Source organism: Ischnura elegans, chromosome 2 (genome assembly GCF_921293095.1).
Source record: "Ischnura elegans chromosome 2, ioIscEleg1.1, whole genome shotgun sequence".
Taxonomy (NCBI): domain Eukaryota; kingdom Metazoa; phylum Arthropoda; class Insecta; order Odonata; family Coenagrionidae; genus Ischnura; species Ischnura elegans.
The window spans coordinates 87,470,254-87,490,897 of record NC_060247.1 but is presented as its reverse complement, the minus strand read 5'-3'; the positions used below and the strand labels follow the sequence as shown (position 1 = coordinate 87,490,897).

The window sequence follows — 20,644 nt, the reverse complement described above, 5'->3', positions numbered from 1 at the left end:
GTAGTACCATCGCCATCCTCCTTACCACGAATATTACAATGGAGTCCCCTTGCTCCCCACCATAGAGTTTATATTACTTATTAGTATATTTTATAGTATTAATGTAGTTTATATTATTCATAGTATTTATGGTATTTATGCTACCCACATTCGGAACGATTCGATTCGACGGTGCGACAACACGGACAATCAACAAAACGGACAAAACGCTTCTCGCTTGTCAGATTTCAAACTGTGGTTGACAGAAGTTGTTGTGTTTAGTGCGGTTTAGTGTTGGATGTCATCTCAGACCCGCATAAATTGTACATTCATCATTCGACTCGAGAATTCATATGCTATAATGAGAAACGAAGATAATTTTATTGTTATCTTCAAATTTAAGGTTATCAACATTTAGAATTATCGAGGCCCATTGACTGGTCGTATGGTATTCAAATACCATAGTTTCGAAGCAATTAGTCTCTCATAGCAGTTTTTGGTGATCAATTGGCTTTACTTTCTGGAAGATAAACCGTTTCGACTTGCCAGATTTGGTATTTATGCTGAAACCTACTAATTGGGAGAAACGGATTAATCCGAGGCATGGGAAGAATCAACCGCTATGCCGAGGAACAGTCGTGAATCTCATCAACCTTCCCAGCTTCGTGATATTTCAAATGCATTTAAGCAGTACATGGAATTATCGGGCAATTCAAGTGATCTTTTTAAGTATTTGAGTGATGTAGTTGAGGATAATCGTCTTTCTCCTGAAATGGACTCCCCAGTTCCTGACACCCTTAACAAAAGTACGAGTGTTGATGGTCGAGCCCCATCACCGGCTTCCATATCAAGTGTAGCTTCAAATCGACGTCTTGAATGGGACTCTGGTGCAGATGTAGGGTATCAACAGTCGGATGGTGTGCCTCCAGTTCTACTTTCCACTTTGGAGAGAATGGCCCTTGATGGATGTACAGAATCGTTAATCAGGACTGATCCTGAAGGTACAAATAGCTGTATAACCAACAAGCGCAACCCAATTCACAAATTAATTGCAAAAACAGACGCTACTGCCATAGCTGATGTAAATCATTCCAGTGCACCGGTTTCCTCTCCCAGGGAGGTCACTGGTGTCGTCAACTTGTCTGTCTTCGCTAATAACGAAGCAGTGAGTTTGCGGTCCGTCGGAAAAATTTCTTCCGAGGGTTGCTCCAGAAAAAATTCCGTCAGTGTGTCAGGGGTTGATGACGCTGCCACTACTTCATCAAATCCTGGTGGTGAGAAGGACGTTAATACGCGTACTTTGGGCGAGCATCAGGCGGCTGACTCTCCGGTGGACGACAATATTACCTCTGATAAAAGCATACCATTAGCACCGTTATCAAGCGCAGCAGCGGCTAATTCAGCTTCATCATCTTCTCTTGCATCAACTATAGTGCCTCATAACGCTTCCGACGCAATGCCAACGCAGTCAGCTACGGATAAATCTGTGGGGAAAGTCATCACTCGTGGAGTTCAAGTAGGGGGTACCCTTAAAAAATATTTGTATGGTAGTGAAGCTTCATCCGTGAAACACTTTTCGGGCAGCGATGATGATTTGAGAGGTTTTACCATGAAAGCCTGTCCTAACGTAGGCAAGGGTCAGAAAAGTTCTCAAAAGTCAGGAAAAGAATCGCTGGATTCTTCTAGCTTTGACTGTGCCAATAGTTTTGAATATGTTCCTGGTGAGGTGTTTAACAAGGATTTTTCCCGGAGGAGGATGAATGAACGGGATAAAACGAATGCCAAACCTTCTAGAACGATGAGTGCTTCTCCATCATTGGATCTGGAGCGCAATATAAGCCAGATAAGAGAAATGTTAAGCCGTAAAAGATCTAGCAATTCAGCAAGGAAGGCTCTCATCAAAAGCCTGATGGAAAGAATCGTGGGAACTGAGAACCTAGACGACAGCGGCGATGAGAATCCGGATCAGTCACCTGTCAGGACTAGGGATTCCTTAGTCGTAGATAAAGGACTAACTTCGAGTAATAAATTAGAATCTCAAGAGAGTATTGATGTAGTGTCCGAAAAATCATTTGTGCCTTATCGCCCTGTTCCTGGTGGAAGATTGTACCATGTCGCATCACAGGCAATGGCTAACAAAGGTAAGATCACATTATCTGTGACTTATAAAGAGATGAATTAATCATTTTTAAATTCTTGGCAATCAATGCCAGATATTAGATTATATCCATGATTGTTTAGCAGGTAAAGCAATAGTAATCTTGTTCGTTTATTATAGAATATATTTTTTTTAATGTGTTCCTCATAGAAGTTTGAAGTTACTGCATGGTACACTCCCTTTTAGTGACAAATTATTCTAACCCAAAAATGGATTTTTTTAATCTTACAGTTTAAATAGTAAACCTTTTATTGTATAAACTTATTAATTATAAAATTCTAGATGTAAACTGGTCATTAACTGGCATTTTTGTCGTCTAATGCTGAACGGAACTGATAGAATGGTAAGTTATAGTGCTTTCACAGAATCTGTGCGGACATTACCGTAACAAGTTTAGGGTGATCAAAGCTTAGTCCATTGACGGAATTAAGAGTTTTATGTTGGGGGGGGCGGGGGCAGCAATATTGCCAGGGGTTTTGGGACTATTGAAAACCCCCCAGTGAAACAGAGATATCCCCGGGGACCTCTCGTGGAAAGTTTTTTTAAGATTTGCCTCTGGAAACTGCATTTTGAGAAATATCTGAGACTAAAATTTTTTGGTATTTTTGCAGTTTTCATACTTTTTCCAGGCAAATTACCATTTAAGTAGGGAAGTGGGGCAAGATCCCCGTGGCCCCCCAAAACTCCACTCATGGCTTAATCCCATGTTATTCATGGTTAAAATTTACTTTCATTTGAGTTTACCATAACTGAATTTGGCATGTTCACCCTGGCACATGATTTTCTATGTGCTAAGGCCTTTTGGGGATAGTTGAATTCAAATATGTATCATGTTGGTGCTCTAAGGAATCGAATTTTAACATTTGCATGACTCACGAGCAGGTGATACCACCTGAAAGGAAATTACATATGGAAGCCAGTGGAGGGTGGGAGGGGGGTTGTAACCCACAACCCCCGCCACCCCAATGGCTACACCACTGTATGGAATTAATGAAGGCAGAGTAGTTTTTAGTTACTAGCAAACTTCTATGTATATGTATCAATTTCACTCAATTGAGCTACTATGAAAAAAGCTGCAAGGGGATCTGGTACTTCAACGGCAGCTTAATAGGTTCAATCAGCAACTTTTAGTGGTATTTATTTGGGGAATTGTTGCTCATGATGAATGAGTAAGGGCCACGAATATTTTTTGCTTAAGGAAAAATGTTGAGACCAAACAGGATTGTAATTGCATGTCAAACGTCAAACGGGCCTTGTTTTAAGGCTTGTAGGACTGCCAAAATGATTTAATGAATGTGTTGACCGTATTGTAAATCATGTGTCATTTTTTCCTCTAATTTAGGCTCATAAATTTGTGCTATTTTGGTAAAATTTTAGTGCCTTGGTGACCTTTGACCGCCATACACCCCTGAAAGTCAAATGGTTGCCACCAGCGATCTCGTCAACTTTTTCATTCTTTCAAACTTCAGGTTTAACATCTTGGTTATCTGCATATTCTGTCTCTGGGGACCTTTTCAATTACTTTGTCAACGTTAAAAACCTATCGTTATGCTTGTTGGTTTTCCACATCATATGCTAAAATCCTCATTGACCTTTTGACCCATACATTGTCAATACAATATGGGTACGTGTGTGGTCTGTACCATTGACTTGGACACCCTTGAAAACCGAAGGTTCGACACCTAGGTAGCCCAGCTTCTTTTGCCACCCTATGGATCTTGTTGGTGACCGCCCTTGTGACTTCGCTTGGATTAAGGGTGGATTTTTTGTCAGCTTCAGTGGTTCTATTGTTTTTACATGTCCAAAAATTTAGGAAATGGCATTTTCATCTAGAAATTCATACTTTTTCCATCGTGAAATTTTGAACTTATATAAGCCCCTTCAGGCAAAATTAAATTTTTGTCTGGACCCGCATTTTGGGGTTCAAAGATCAAATAGTATGTATTCCCTAGGTTTCCTTTGTAAATCAATATTAATGCAGAGACAAATTAAGTGAAAAAAAAATCGGGTCTATTAGAATTGCTTACGCTGGTAAGAATTATATGAGACTGTTAAGAAGTATAATGCAGAAACCCTAACCACCCTCCACCAGTCCCTGGCAAAGATATCCAGTACATGCAGACTGAATCATAAATCACTTTTCTCTACTCCAGAAAGTTTGTCCTTTTTCTTTGCATCTGTAAGTATGCCCATGGAGTACCCAGGAACTAGACAAGACCTTTTTCCTGTTTTTTTACAAAGATATTAAAAAATTCCTCTGCTAACTGCAGATACCACCATAAGCTGCCATACAATTGAACTACCACAGCAGCCTCCGATGTGCCACTTCTGCCATCTCTTATCCAGCTCTAATAATCAGCAAAAACCTGCTTAAGTAAAAATAAAGAAAGTGCTCGGAGCTTGGTGTGGCTGGTAATACTCATAAAAAAACTATTCAAATTCTTAGTTACTACCAATTTATTTATTTTCCATTTCCAAATAGCGATGGTGTTGACTGTTATATAAAACCATGGTCATTGAATTCGTTAATATTATCTGTTGGTTCACTATGTTTCTTCTTGTGAATGTTAGCAGCTGTATTATTTCTGTTGTCTTAGGATGCTGGCCCAAACTCTGAATAGCAGACTCCCGATTATCCGGCTGCGGTTTATCCGGGTAACGGATTATCCGTGCATGACTTTCACTCTCGCTCAATTTTTTCCGCGATCTTTATAAAAAAATAAGATCATACGAATAATCACCAGTATTACTGCATTAATGCTAGGATAAACCAGACTTATTCTTGCCGTTAAAATCCCCTTCGTAAAACTGAAGCGATCGCGCACTTGCTGCATTCACGGGAGCACCGTGTTCCTGTTTTCCAAGCCTCGCAGTGCGCGACCGTGCTCCGTGATCACGGATACATGTCGCGCAGCAGTTGCAACCTGGGCATATTGAAAGAGACACGACTACCTGGCGTGGTGCCTGTGTTGAAAGTGTTGTTTCCGACGTCGCGCACTGGTTTTGAAGCAATTGTGCAAACCACTTTTCTGTATCCGTGATCATGCAGCTGCAGATCAGCGTGGTTTTCGATACCAGTTCTTGCATGGAGCTGTAATAATACGAGTAAAATCTTGTTATTGCCGCTGAAAAGATCGCGGACTGGCGAAGAAAGCTCTCAATGAGTCCGGGAAGCGCTCTAAAATAACAGAATAACAGCGAAAATAAAAATATAGTTTGTTTTACATAGATTATGAACATTACAGGACTTAACTGAAAGTTTAGATTATTCGTGCCGTCTCTTCCCATCATTAGCCCTGGTAACTGGGAGTGTGCTGTAATTTGAAATTGCTACCCATCTCATGGGTTTATTTTATTTGGCTCATTGAAGGGTGGTTTTATTTTAAATGAAGTTATTTTTTTACATAGTGTCTAACTTGGCTTGTGTATTGATTTTTAATTTAGGTGTTACAACCAGCTCCTCAAGCAGTGAAAGTGTCATCTCTAAGCCAATGACATGTTATTTGCCTGTAGATAGAGTGAAAATTACCCAGCGATCCAGTTTGTCAAGTGAAAAAGGATCAACACCACCCCTCTGCAAAAAATGCATGGAAAAAGGAAAGTCCAAGTGAGTCAGAGATTTGTATATTTTATCAGAGATTATAGTGGGCTTCTAGTATATTCATGCATTTTTATCTATTGTGAAGGGAAACATCATTAAGGATGTTACTTTCTTTCATTGAGAGCATGAATGACCTTGTATTTTCTTATGTTTTAATTGAGAAATTTGTTGATTATCATTGATTCAGTATTTTTCTCATAGCAACATAAGGAATTTTTTATTGTTAGGATAATGGCATGATGGTTCTATGGATTTAGTCCTGGTTAGTGGTGGGGATGGTCCTAGTTTCAAATTCAGGTGAATCCTTAGAACCATGGCAGTGATCTTTGTTGTGTGATTTCTGGCTGTTAAAATTTATTAAAATACAGTAGCTAAACTTGGAATAGGTTGTGGTTCCTCAATGATGGCATAGCAAGGCAGTAGGGGGCCCCGAGTAGAGATGGGTAAAAAAGAACCAAAATGCCAAAACGGACTGTTCACTGAAATGAACCAATTCGAAAATGAACTGGTCTCTAAAACTCCCTGTTCACTGTCCATATCTGCACTGCAAGCATGCGGTGTAATTGGTTCAACAGGTATGCTCACCAAGAGGAATTTTGAACTGCAGCTTACTTCAGCAAGTGCGTTGTGGTTACAACAGATGGCGTTTACGATGCAGCCCATCCTAGGCCACCGAAGTGCGCCATAGACGACCAAGTCCCTCCCCTTCATTCTCCACCATTCCCCTCCATCTACGAAAATGAACAGTTTCACTACTGAACAGCTTTAAGGGGAATGGCCCTAATATTTTGAATGGGTGTTCATTTTTCTCAAGTTTCTGGTTTTCCAAGGGTATTCATTTCTCAGAGGGCATTCTTTTCCCCAGGGCGTTCATTTTTTGGAGGCCATTCGTTTCATCTCGCTGTTCATTTGGGATCTCGCTTTCATTTTTATTTCGTGTTCATTTGAAAATTTGTGTTCGATGAACAAGATGCGATGGTTCAGTTTACAGTAAATTCATGGGTCGGTAATGTGTTTGTAATTTTTACTATGGTTCAAAGTTAATTTAAACATTAGGTTAAAACTTTATTTTGATTAGTTATATTAATGCAAAAAATGTTTCAGTAAACAGAAGATTTTTTAAATAGAAATTGTTAAATTATGTTATATCCACTATTTATTTTTTTTGTGACGATATTAACTTTTAACTAGGTTAATCTATATTTTACTTAAAGAGGTCTGAACTGACAATTTTAGGAAACACAAATTTGGCTCCTACTATCCTCAATGACTTGTTTGTAGTGTAATTAGACATTGAAGGGGAAGGACTTTGAACTCTTCCGGAGATAGCCTACAGAGGCATTTATCCATCATTTTTGAAGGAATGGAAACAATATGTTATCAACAGCGATCTAATTTGATGACATTAGGTTTTTCATGTTGTGACATTTTATGTATTATGTTGTGACCACTTAGCTTAATTGCACATAAATACACCTCGAAGGGTTAACTCTTCCTTTGCTTTCCATGTTTAATATTTAAACATACTATAACAAAATTCCATTGCTGCTACACGTTTTATTATTTTTTTACATTCTAGCAGAAGTACTAATTTTGGAATGAAACTGGTTACATATTTCTCACCATCTTACGTGTGCTATTATTGCTACATAGTGAATCACATCATTAGAGTGGACAGATACCTGACACAGGCTGTAACAGGGAGAAACAAATTGATATCTTACTAAGGAGTCTATAAGAGAGATTCACAAATGACATTTATACTCAAAATATTTATGAAGAACAGTTAGCTGTATATGAAAGTCTATGTTGCTCACAATAGGAGCATTTAAAAACTTTTCTGGTGCTATTACATCAGATGCTGAGCTAATAAATATTAATTCTGGCTTATACTACAAGTGGACAGCAGATATTTTCCTGCTCACGGATTACCAATGAAAGGCCTGGGACAGAATTTTCTTAAAGTTACTATAACACACTGCACAAACCATATGATACCACACTAAGCTTTCATATACTCTGAACGCCCGATAAATTGTATTTTCTACCTGAATGACCCTGACTGTTCGCCATGAACAGATATTTTTGAACTGTTCTTTTTTACTGAACAGGATCAAAGTGAATGGCTCATCAAAATGAACTGTTTTACCCACCTGTAGCCCTGAGGTGGATGAGCTAAGTGGGGACCCCTCTGACCCTTTCACTGGTATCTTAGTTTTATTATATCTTCAAATATCCTTTTGTAATTCCCTCTATCTCTCAGTCTTTTTCTAAAACTCTGTTTAATCCTTTTTAAAATTCTGTTATTGCCTCTTGGGAGTTGCAATAAACTCTTGAATCTTGGAGATACACCTGCAGCTGTCCCGTATTTATTGCAGCAGTACTGCCCCATACCCTGAATATGCTAAAATCACTTTTCAGTGACTTGAAATGATGAGAGCTCTACCCTCACCTATCAAAGAAACCTTCAAGTTATATCCCTTGAAACTACCGATGTTTGTTTGCATGGATCTGAAAAGGTACCATGTTGAAATTCCTCTGGGTGGATCCCCTTACGTCTAAGAAAGCAAGGCAGCAGACCTTATTTTATAGGTGAATTAGTAAACTCTTCTCTATTTTTTTTATTTTTCATTAATATTGTTAAACTAGAATATGTACATATTTCTTTTTCATACCATCATTGTCATTTTTTTTTGTTCTTTCTGTAGTGAAGTTTAATGTTGTTGTATTGTGTATAATTATTGTTCATGTGTAAACCATGACACAAGATGCAATATAATATTGCGTAGTATTTTCTGTAAAAAAATGTTTTGCTTTTAAGTGAATTGTGAAGTTGTTTCCATGCCAACAGCTCTGTATGGTTTCAGGAAAAAACAGCAAAGCCCGAGAAAAAAGATAACTGTGCCTAAAAGTTGCCAAGAATTTTTTCAAGAGAAAAAGGATGATGTGGAGGCTGAGAAATTTTGTTGTTCCAATGAGTGTCGATCCAAAAGAAACTGGTGGAGTCCAGTTACCAAATCGGAGAAGCAGCATATGGCAAGAAATGCCAAAAGCCGGCGTAATCCAGTTATTACTTATATGGAGCATGAAAGGGCCAATCAATTGCATTGGATTAAAAATGAGATCAAACATCTTAGCAACCTAGCACAGTTGAGTAAAAAGTTATTTGTTTTATTCCATTCTACTTTCTCTTAACATTAAGTTATAACCATAAATTCAGACCAAGTTTTCCTCTGCCCGGTACATTGTTGTCATATGATTTTTTTTATGCTATGCTTTATATTCTATTCATCGGTGGTGTATAAGAATGTTAATCACTACTAATTACAATATCTATAAATGCACTATCAAATTCTGCTAAGTTTTTGAATGACTGCTCTTTTAGAAAGGAATGTTATTAAAGAACTTGACATAGTATAGTAGTATAGTATATTTTATTATCCAAAGACCAGATTACACTGGTATAGGAGTTGTCAGGTAACATAAAAAATAACACAGGTACATAAAAAAAATAACACAGGTTCATAAAAAAATATAAAAGACAAATAATTATGCACTATTACCCTGAAGAAATTCATCTACAGAATAATATAATTTATCTAGTAAAAAGCGTTTAGCTTGTCTTTTAAATGAACCAGAAGTTTTACAATTTTTTAAACTGGATGGTAATTTATTGTACAGGCGTAACCCTATAGTTTTTGGACCTAGAAAGGCTGATTTAGTCCTGACATAATTATAATGAATGGTATCATGACCTCTTGTGTAATAATCATGGACATCACAGTTTTTAGGGAACTCATAGAAATTAGTTTTGACAAGCATGAGGACAGAAAGAATATACACACATGGGAGTGGGAGAATATTGAGTCTTTTAAAAATAGGTCGACATGGGGCATTATAAGGAGCAAAGACCATAAGTCGTGCAATTTTCTTTTGCAGCCTAAAAAGCTTAACTGAAGCAAGAGATGATCCCCAGTAAATAATGCTAGTAATGATGCGGGAGTAAAATTGGCCATAATAAAGTGTTAACAGCACGTCAGAACTAACAGTAAATCTAATGAAACGTATAAGAAAACAAGTGGAGCATAGAATTTTAAGTAGATAGCAGATATGTTCATCCCAAGATAGATTTGACGAGATTGTAAGTCCTAGGAATTTAACAACTTGCGCTTGGCGCATAAATTGACCATCATGGGCAAGATTAAGGTCAACACCATGTTTTCTCCTGAGATTAAAGTGCATGGCTAGGGATTTATCAACATTTATATCTAAGCAATTTAAAGAACACCAGTTTCTCAACTGCTGAAGAAGTTGACATACATAAGAAGAAGACATACATAAGGAGAATACATAATCTTATAAATATTATGATAACCAGTTAATAAATTATTTTTTTGTCCTTATCAGTTCCAATAGATGAGAAACTAGCAGAGTCTAGAAAAAACTTCATTTTGTATTTTACTTAAACATGAAAGATAAAAGCACTCAATTCTTTTACAATTATTTTCTGTTAATAGAAACAATACATAAGTTATACATTGTCCATAGAAGGTTTTTGAAAAGGATTAAGTTGTATAAATCGCATTAAGATATTGCCAGCTCAAATCCCATCAACCTCCAATGGGGGACACGCTGCAATCTTTCTAGAGTTATTACTACATGTTACCAAGGACTCAATCAATATGTGATGAAGAAAAGGTTGTTGCAAATTATTCCATTGAGAGCGATTCAAGAATAATCCCTCTGCCAACAAAAATGGTCCCAACCTTTCATATCTTCATTTTTATGAGTCATTTGGACTCTTGATATCTATATAATACTCTTGGAAAAATTGTTATTTGTTGTTCGTTCATATGTATATCAGTAAATTGTAACGCAGATTAAAATTATCATTACTTGTTAGGAATGATTGTATTTTACTCCTTTCTACCTATTTCAGGCTCTTAGAAGAGTTTTCTGTGGACAAATCTGACTCCCCAGTCTCCCTTGAGGACCAAGTGTCAATATTGTCATCAGTCGGCAGGAAAAACATTAAAAATATAGCCAATGCTTCTGACAAGTGAGTCAGTTTTTGTCTTTCTCTAACTTGCTAGACACATTATCATGTTAAATAATTCTGTCGGACAATTGCTTCTCTGTTGTGTGTAAGAATGGATCTTACCCCTTGTTATTTCAATATAGGTTTAATGTTTTTAGTGACATTATAATCTTTTTGAAAATTCAAATTATCCATTTTTTACATCGCTTAACTTTGTTCTAATGGAAAATTGAGAATTTTAATTTTATATTCTTTGTTTTTGTTATTCATAGTTTACCTTGTATTCCATTTGTATTTTTCTGCTTGTTAAAAGTGTTTTTTTTTTAAGAAAGTGATTTTTAGTCTCCATTTTGGAAATATTTGCTAGTTTGGATTTTTAAATATGTACTGTGGAGCTTCAATCATGGGGGAGAAGCCAAAACAGATAGTCAAAGTAGACAAATAAGGCATTTGTGACCATATTACTGTCATTTCTGAGTCATGCTTAGTGGTGGGAGGATAATCCAACAATTGGTTATTTGAATTATCAAAAATTGATGTTATACTGTGTACATATTTATATATAATATATAATGATGGAATGGGCTCGTATTTCCTCAGCCTGTCATCCATTCACAGTTCTCAAGGTTTTGAACAAGGATCCCCTTACCTTTATCTCGATGATCCACCCAATTAGGATCCTCCCTCCTGCGAATGGTTTGTGAAAAACAATTTATACATCGTCTGTCGCATGTTGATATAGGGTGCCACCCAAAACCACAGCCTCCAGCTAACTATGCTGACAAAGCTAGGTCGTTCCTATTGTTCAGGTGTTGGGTAGTGATCTTAAGCTAGGGAGAGCAGTGATATGGTGGCACAGGCAGTGCCTTATGATAAGAGCATTGGAATAAACGTCCAACTCTCTTTTCCAAAAAGCACAAGAAAAATGTATTGAGTGACAGCATAAGAACATCAATATAACACTCTCAAGTAGAAATAAACCCGCTAATAACCAAAAGAACACCACAAAAGAAAAACACTTATAAAACTAATGGTGGATGAGAGGCAAACGAATGGGGAGACGTGGGAATGGAACAAAATAAAAAATAAAAAAATCGCATACCTAACCCTGCAATGAACAAAATAATTGCCCAAGTATAGGAAATGCAAATAAAAAAATTACAAGAATTACAAGCTCCTCGTCCTTTTATGACTACCGGTGAGGATCGTATTAAGTAATACATAAATTGTGGTCCCATAGGACTAGAATTGTTCAATCTTGAGATTAATGTGACGAGGTCTGTGAGGTAATGTGATGAAGGGACTTTAACTCTGTTTGAATATTTTTTCTAAAACTTGTTCTGGCACAAATGAGTTTCACAGTGGGTAGTGGATAAGGGGTTTGAAATAACACGATATTGGGGCTATATGGGTGCAGCGATTCATCTGTTCAAGATGTTGGTGTGGTGCAGGAGGGCGGACTCAAATGCGGAGAGATTCCTCCGTTGAGTTTTCGAGATGGTGTCGTGGAGACTGGAACTCAACAACACCTGTTGCAAGAATTCACCTTCTGACTGAATGGAACTCGTCCCACCTTGATTTTGGGACTGCGGAAGCGTGGTATCTTTTGCTGCCTGTCGCCCTAATCTTCCTAAAACCACACCTCCTCTAAGGGTCGAGGTCTGCTGAGTCTCATTCCTGTTCCTCGCACTTTTCTTGGTCATCTTCGTCTCCAACATCACCTTTCTTCCTCATCTCTCTTCCTCTCTCTATCCACTCTTAGTTTCAGTATTCAAACGTTTTAGTCTCTGGCTTTTATCAAACTGCCCACTTCCTGGATTAGGACCCTTGACTCAACAATTACCCATGTGTTACCATTCAAGAAACTGCTAATAGCCTTTCTTCTTATATTATTCTGTCGGCCAACCATTTGTGTCGACGCAAGGTGGCATGATCCCTACCATGTCTATTTTACTATGGTACATGTACACTCCCCTGCTCGTTTCTGAAGGCCGGCATTCATTCTGTCAGAGCAACAAAACCTCAGTTGGGAAACAAATGACTACCGTGGCAAGCGCACTAAATTCAAATAATGGCATTAGAAGGCCAATCCATCATAATGTACAGGTAGAAATTAAAACAAAGAGACAGGAGCATAAGCAAATGACAATGAGACTGTGGTGGCATGGAGATATATATGTATGTATACTAATAAATTCTTAAGATACAAAAGAAAAGGATAGGAAGACATTGTAGATAAAGGATGAAGACAACAGTGCTGTGGTAGATGGAAAAGGCCAGAAATGAGAGGGTAAAAATGCAATTTCCGTCTCCCTCCGATCTCTGGCTTTTACCATATACCACTGCACCATTGTCCTCATCCTCATTCAAATGGGATATTTTTACATTTATTATTCTTTTCATTATTTACAGGTTTCTAAGTTCCAACAGAAGCACCCCTCTGGAAGATCCCATTACCGCTACCATGAGATGGGACAATCGAATTACAAAGAAGAAACTTGTAAGATCTGATACTCCACCTTCTCATGACATATCTGAAGAGATGTATGTCTCTGATCAACGGGTTGTTCACTCAAGCACCCAATCAGAATCACAATCATACCCATCAAGATCATCATCAAGAAATCTGACTAATTCTGACGTAATTAATCCACCCAAGATGCTTGGTCGTCGGCATAGAAATAAAGATTCGGAGGCCTATGTCATAACCTTTGAAGAGGGAACTCCAGACAAATGTACCCAAAGCATGGAAAAAGAAGTGAGGAAACCTCTGAAGGAAGTTCGCCTCAAGGTTCCCTCTAGACCTGGCAAGACAAAAAAGGAAGCATTGGACATTCACCATGGGATCTCACTTCAGGTAACTGATATTCAATTGCTGTTGAGCCTTATTTTAATTTTTTTCTTTCGATAATGAGGAAAATGTGGAGGATTAATCTTTCCCAGAGAGTTTTGAGAGGTAAAGGAAGGATATCATCACTTAGAAATCACAAAATGGGCTAGTTACATGAAGAAAAATCTCATTGGTGTCCTGGGGATAGGAGGGGGCAATTACAGCCAGTCATTGGAATTATGAGGGAAAATATGGAGGAGGATTTAGGAGGCAATGCATTACTCAAAACAGAACGTACATTAAAAGGCAAAATACTTAAGTTTGTTTTGTCATTATGCCCTGGGGGTTGCCCCATGTTTTTTTTTCCCTATTTTTAAACCTCTTAGTGCTATCCTTCTTCCTGGGGTACTGCGAGAAATGCTGAGGGTATTTTAATAAAATGTAGTGACTATGGAAAAATAACAATACAAAACTATTTTATTGCATATGCATATGTGCATTTTTTTTTAAATCGATGAGGTAAAGCTGGTTAATATGTATTGACAAAATATTTTTACGTTTACTGAAATAAGTTATATCAATGTAATAAGTTATAGCAATTAAAATAATGGACTACGTAAGAGCCGATATATATTTCCACTGTACTTTGTGTCCGAGCGGCAAAAGCTGATATATTGACCCGCAGCACTAAAAGGGTTAATCCATTTCCCTTTCCCTAAGGTATGCATGTGGTGGAAAGCCTTGAAGATGAAGATGCTGTAGCAGTTAACATCTGTGTCATTATAAATTTATTTTTAGAACCTCTTACTACAACCCTATTGCAATGGACACAAAGATTTAAATGTAATCTGTTACCGAAGTGCATTTGATCATCAAAAACTTCATGTATATTTGCAAGGAACCTAAAACAATTTTTTTAGAAATGGTTCTACTATTCATCAAACGGATATTTTGAGAAAATCAATAAAACTGGAAGTGTATAATGTATCTCTGTTTTGTTTTTTTTATTTTTATTGCCAGGAGCAGTTAGAAGTACATCGTCCTCATTTCATCAGATCTTCCCAGGAGAGGCAGAAGTGTTTAGAAGAGCTAGCCCGCCTTCGATCCTTGCGCCAAATGACACGTCGGAAGTTGCTTCACTACACCATGAGTGCTTGGGAGGATCAATTGAACGGGATCCAGTGTGACTTGAAGCAAAAGAAGAAGAATCCTAGACCAGGTTTAGTGGAGTCTGTAAATAAGCCTTCCAGTAAGTAGTTAATCTTGAGTCAATTCGCAATTTTGGTTTTGAAAGACTACTGAATGTGCTCATGGAGGCTTATGTTCCCTAAAATAAATGTGAACTTTCTCTATTAATGGTGTCATTAAATTATAGCATGACATTTCTGATGACTTATAATTTTACTCATATATATGTATATCATTTAAACGAATGACTTCTAGAAAAATTTATGTAAAATATTCTGTAAAATTTAACTGTGAAATACATTTGTCGTGGTTCTTTCCCTGAAGTCTCTCTATTTTTGACCATAACATAATGTTGTTTTTTTCATATGATCATCATCAAGATGTTTTTTGTTCTCAAATTTAACTGTAAGCCAGTCAAGGTGTTGTCAATGACAATCTTGTAGAGAAAGTTTTAGGTTAGTTTTGATTTCTTGCTCTCTTCGTGTTTTTTGTGCTGAATCAGTATCTTTGATTGGTTGACAAAATTTGGTGATGTAGCATTGCAAAAGGGAAAATGAGACAGATTTTTTTTAGCTTTTTAGTGTATAATTTGGAAGCAATATACTTCAACATGGAATTTCCTTCCAATTTTATCCATAAAAAAATTTTTTCCTGATCAGTCATTATAGGACAGTGCCATGTGCATATGGGCATTTTTTTCTGATAACTTATTAACCTACTGTACAGTACGTATTTTCTGGTTTTACTGCATTTACTTGTTTTGCCATATTTACTAGTTTTACCATATGTATGCCTTCTTTTACGTAAAATAAGTACAATTTTATTATTTCAAAGTAAGATTAGATTTGAAACACTCATACTCTGCAGTACACCATTCCTTGGCTACTCGACTTAAACCCATTTCCATGCATCATCCAGTAACGCAGTAAATTCTTGTTATTACGAAGTTCACAGGACCGAAAAACCGAAGGTTTGTAATAATGAACGTCATAAGAGTGTTTCTTCTAGGAAACATCGCGAAAAACATACCTAGCCGAAATTCCTTGTCTCCTCAATCTTCCGTACTTATAGTTGTGATGTGGAATAGCTTCAGAGTCATGTTTATAATATGTGTTAAATAGTGAACAAGTACAGTAAATCTTAAATACACGAACAAGATGTGTTTCAAGACCTTGTTCGTAAACTGGTAAAACTATATAAGGCATCAAAAAGTGTTGTTATCCTGTAGAATGCAACACTGTATTACCTATAATTTTGTGTTAACTTACCATCGCGACGAACTGATCTAGCTGCATGTGCAACGTGGCTGGAGCCGAAAAAAATTGGCTGTCCGTGGGAAGGAAGAACAGACGAATCTCTGAACAGTTTCTGACTTCACAATGAGTAATTAATACTTTGCTCAGATTGTGCCTAAAGTGCAAGTCCCTCTATGCCACCCTGCGTCGGATCGGTGATCTCCATATGCGCCAAATTTGAAACTTTGTGCACACTTGAATTTTTCCAATGTTCGTATCTCCGAAAGTCGAATGTTTGTCAGAAGTCTTATCATGCGGCCAATTTACAATCAGTAAAGAGTGGGTCACCATGATTCCACTGGAATGAAGCTTGTTATATGATGTTGCGTGGAAACATACTAAAATATCTCCTACTGAAGAAAGAACCTGTTGACACTCTTGGGCACACTGTACGAGGAGAACTTAAATGCAGCGCAATGATTATTACATAGTGTAGTATATCCACCTAAATGCCATTGCTTACCTGTGGAACTTCATAATAAAGTTCAATTTTAAGCCACCAGGACCGGTACCAAGGGTCGTAATTTCATAATAATGTTTCTTCAAGGAAGTAATAAGCTCAGTGTTTTTTCATCATTTTTCACCCAAAGTTGAATTAATATTTCCAAGGAAACCAAGTGGAAGTGAAGAATCACCATATCCTACAAAATAGGGTATTTGGTGACTGACTTATCATGAGTACCTAAATGTGTTTTAATTTAAATGCACTAGTAAGAAAATGCTTCAGATTCTCCAAAATGCAATGGAAAATGAGTAATCTTGTACAGAATTGATTTGCATTCACATGAAACCGTAAGGGAAATCAGTTGCAACATGCCTCTTTAATGTGAATTAAGATGGATGTATGTTATTAGATAAAAGGTCAAAATATGGATAAAACAGTCTTAGAAATAACACTTGAAATGAAACTTGATATCTCTGCATTTGCATTTAGAAACTAAACATTAATGCCTCAGCAATTCTGATGTTAAAAGCAAGTTTCTATGGTATATATACCTTCTGTAATTGCTGATTTCCCAACAGCAGTATTGTCTCTCATTTTGAGTATACTACTTTGAATGCTAATGTTTCCATGATTTATATCCAAGCTTTCGTTTGAATTATTCTCATAACTGCATGTTTTAATGTTTTGCAATGATCGTTGAAACAAAGATGTAACTCAACAAGGGTAAAGTTGTTTGGTTGATGAGTTCCTACCAAAGTCTCCTTGGTATCCCTAGAATTGATTAAATTCCCCCAGCTACCTTGATTCAGTCTTGTGTTTAAAGGATATTCAAATTCTAATTCCCTTAATAAACCAGCAAATGCAAATTGGGGCAAAAACATACAAGAATGTTAAGGGCAAACTTCAGATCATGGATAATGGCAACTGTGTAATTGCCCTTTTAAACTCCATTACTTTCAGTTTTCCTGTATGAATCACCTGATTTTCTTACAAGGTGCCAGTTAGTACTCATGTTCTTTTCTATGCAGGTACTATGATGGGAAATGTCCGGAAACCTTGCCCTCGTCCTAAACAGAGATACAGAGTCCTTCCGGAAGCAAAGAAGAAAGAAGCCGAATGCATTAAAAAGCAATCACTTCAGACAAATAGAATAATGGCTGATATATTTTCACGAGTAAGTAACATATTTGTTTGGCACTATATAAAAAGGTTGCTCTAGTGATTCATTATCCATGTCATGTAATGCATCTACATTTGGTATGTGAGGATTTAAGGATCTCTCTTACATCTAAAAAAATAAAATGCTTGGAAAATGTGCTTCATGTGTATGTTAGTTGATTAAGTCCTGTGCTTTGAATGATAGGTACTCAGGTTTAAAACGTGAACCCTGTGTATGTTCTTAACTAGAATGCGCACTCTTGTACTCAATACTTCATCCCAAAGTGGATAGGTGCAGGTAGAGCTCATGTGGTGCTAAGCAATGGGAATGTGAGTTTCTTATATTCAGTGAAGGGGCCCACCTTCATCCTCTATGATTGCTTGCTACAATTAATAAGTTTTGCTTGAAGCTGACCCAGGGTTATTCCCTAATTTGGGACCAATTGGTCAGCAGCCAAATGTTCTACCCACTGTGTACAGCAGTTTCACCAAAATATTCAGTGATTAAATTAATACTTGAAGGATCTTTTTGGCTTAATAATAATAATATTAATATTTATTTACATCGTTGGGATAAAACATCCATGAGTTTTGTCAAGATAATACATAAAAGAAAATAGAAACAAAATGATACGAATGACTTTTTATTTAGTGCTAGATAAGTTGGTTAGGAATAATAATACATTTTTATAAACAACAACGTTTTTATCTTGAACTTAATAGAATACAAGTTAAATTTTGTTCGATGAATTTTTCAATGAACTTTGATGTGAACAAATTTGCTGTTATGACTCTATCATTCTTGTTCCATTAAATGGTTGTAGTGCCGCCGTCGCATTTGGCCTTTTTTTAAATCTATCTCTGTGTTTAGTTTTAAATTCTGAATGACGTGAAGATACGGTAAAGATCATAATAAAAGTGGTAGAAAATTGCATTATCATCTTGTTCTCAGTTATCCTGAAAATTTCAGCTTGACAGATGATTGGAAAGTGGGATAAAATTGAGTTGCAAAATTTGCAACAAAAGTTGCAAAAACAAACCAAGTTGTGACATTAGTTATGAGATTATTTCCTTGAAAAAATAGTTTTATTTTAGTTACATATCTTATACTAATACATATTATTTTTCATGAGTTTAAAGAAAATTTGTTGAATGCTTTCGTTTCAATTCGGTACTGATTGTGCTTAAAGACTTCTGCGATTTTTGCTTCTAGAGGGGGGATCTGCCCCTCACTGGGTACACCCATGCTTAGAATTGAATTGAGGAGGAAATGGAAAGGATGGTGATAAGAATCTTATTGTACACGGTGGTAACGGAATGGTATGGACCTTTTAAACAGAGACTGTAGGAGGGTGTGTAAGTTGTTTCCGGAGCATGTGTTGTGATAGCGTAGGCCGGAGGATCTGTTTGCTGATTAATATATCAAGGAAAAAGAACCCTCTCCTTCCATAAATATGTGATGTTCACTCCCAAGTGGCTTAGTCTGGCATATGCCTTCTCTCACTTATCACACCAACTATAGTAGCATCAACACTCATCTAGTAAGTGCAAGTCTTTGGAAGTATTCTTTTTGCCTCGTAAAATAATTTTGTAAAAAGTTGAAAATTTATGTCCTGATTTTTTTTGTAACAACAAGTTTTAACTTAAAAGGCTATGTTGGTTAGGAAAGTAATTAGAATATAGGGTATGATATACCTCATGGTATTCAATTATTATCGACCATTTGCTGATGATAATGCACATAGTTTACTATAGTTTTGATTATGTATTTGATATTTTCCTAGATTTATGCAGTCCATTTTTTTTATTTTCAGCGACTCCAAAAGAAGGTTCTAACTGGTGCTGTATCTCTATCCAACAGTGTTAGCGTTATTTCAAGCCTTTAGCAGCCGTGAGAAAGAACACACTACAAAACTTGCCAATCATATGATATGTCACATTGACAATATTTATCCTTGGAATTGTATTTACATTTCTCTTTTATAGATTTTGTATTTTTGTACAAAAATGTGCATATTTTTATAAGTTTTGCGTGACGTAATATTGTATTAAAAATTATAGTGAATTAATTATGCTCATTTTTTAAATGGAAATAAAGTCCCTATTTAAAATATTGAATTTTGTGAATAATTTTCTTTGTCTTGGTTTGAAATATTTAATTCTGTTTATTCATGTGCAATTATCCATATTAGTCATAATTTTCAAATTGTGGGCCACTCAAAACTTTTGTATTTTGAATTTGGATAAAAATAGTTCATTCAAATGCTTCATGTGGCCAGGGCTGAGGTGTATTGCGAGTATGTATAAGTATTTTAAAATACATACATTTGAAATACACTTGCATTTGGTATTAGAAACACACGATATGAATGTATCTTGTATTTTGTAGTTCAAATATAGATTTTTGTTATTTTTCCCATTCTAAAATACGTTTGTAAAATACTTAGTAAAAATTTAACGGAAAGTGTTCATTTCCATTGCTTGAAGACTTGAGCAATAGATTGTGTGAAAGATGAAAAGGCTTCAGAAGTTGATGATTAAATCACTGGCTTAATTCTACTCCACCATTGGAGGTGTGCGAATCACACCTTGAATTTGCTTCTATCAACTGATTTACTTAGTGCTCTGAAGAGCCATCTCTCGATGGAATACATCATCCAGCTCTTCCAAAGTGCTCAACATTATGGAAAGCATTGTGTCGACCTAGGTAAATCTTCCAAAGTCAGTTAATTTATTAATATATCAGTTATTGTATCCTTGCCTCGCAAGGTGAAATTTATTGAACCACTCAATTAGTCAATGAAACTCGAAGATAATTTGAATGAATTTGAGAAACTCGCTGTAAGCAATGCATTCAAAGAAGTTGAATTTGAATATTTAGAAGAATTTATCATCATGATGAACCCCATTGCCACTCCCTTAGATTACCTTTGTGGCTGGAAAGCTTGTTAT

The 20,644-nt window shown here is 36.5% G+C and overlaps 1 protein-coding gene across 2 annotated transcripts; it reads left to right on the top strand.

Annotated features, from left to right (window-relative positions):
* The first annotated feature begins 105 nt into the window (after positions 1 to 105).
* LOC124154113 lies at positions 106 to 19,686 on the top strand. Of its 2 annotated transcripts, XR_006863835.1 has the most exons (9): positions 106 to 2,120; positions 5,582 to 5,744; positions 8,606 to 8,887; positions 10,678 to 10,797; positions 13,189 to 13,633; positions 14,627 to 14,855; positions 17,563 to 17,708; positions 18,906 to 19,233; positions 19,507 to 19,686. XR_006863835.1 is itself a non-coding variant. In XM_046527644.1 (8 exons), exons 1-8 carry the CDS (start codon positions 602 to 604, stop codon positions 19,576 to 19,578), a joined length of 2,976 nt encoding a protein of 991 aa, XP_046383600.1. In that variant the 5' UTR covers positions 106 to 601; the 3' UTR covers positions 19,579 to 19,686. The 2 variants fall into 2 exon arrangements, 1 of the variants encoding a protein (XP_046383600.1); XM_046527644.1 differs by lacking the exon at positions 18,906 to 19,233.
* Positions 19,687 to 20,644: the final 958 nt, after the last annotated feature.

What these genes read in the sequence shown, in the direction of transcription:
- LOC124154113 (XM_046527644.1), top strand. Translation starts at nt 602, where the DNA reads ATGCCGAGGAACAGTCGTGAATCTCATCAACCTTCCCAGCTTCGTGAT. An exon ending in ATAGCCAATGCTTCTGACAA is followed by an intron (nt 10,798 to 13,188) that starts GTGAGTCAGTTT and finishes CATTATTTACAG; the next exon opens with GTTTCTAAGTTCCAACAGAA. An exon ending in GTCTGTAAATAAGCCTTCCA is followed by an intron (nt 14,856 to 17,562) that starts GTAAGTAGTTAA and finishes TTTTCTATGCAG; the next exon opens with GTACTATGATGGGAAATGTC.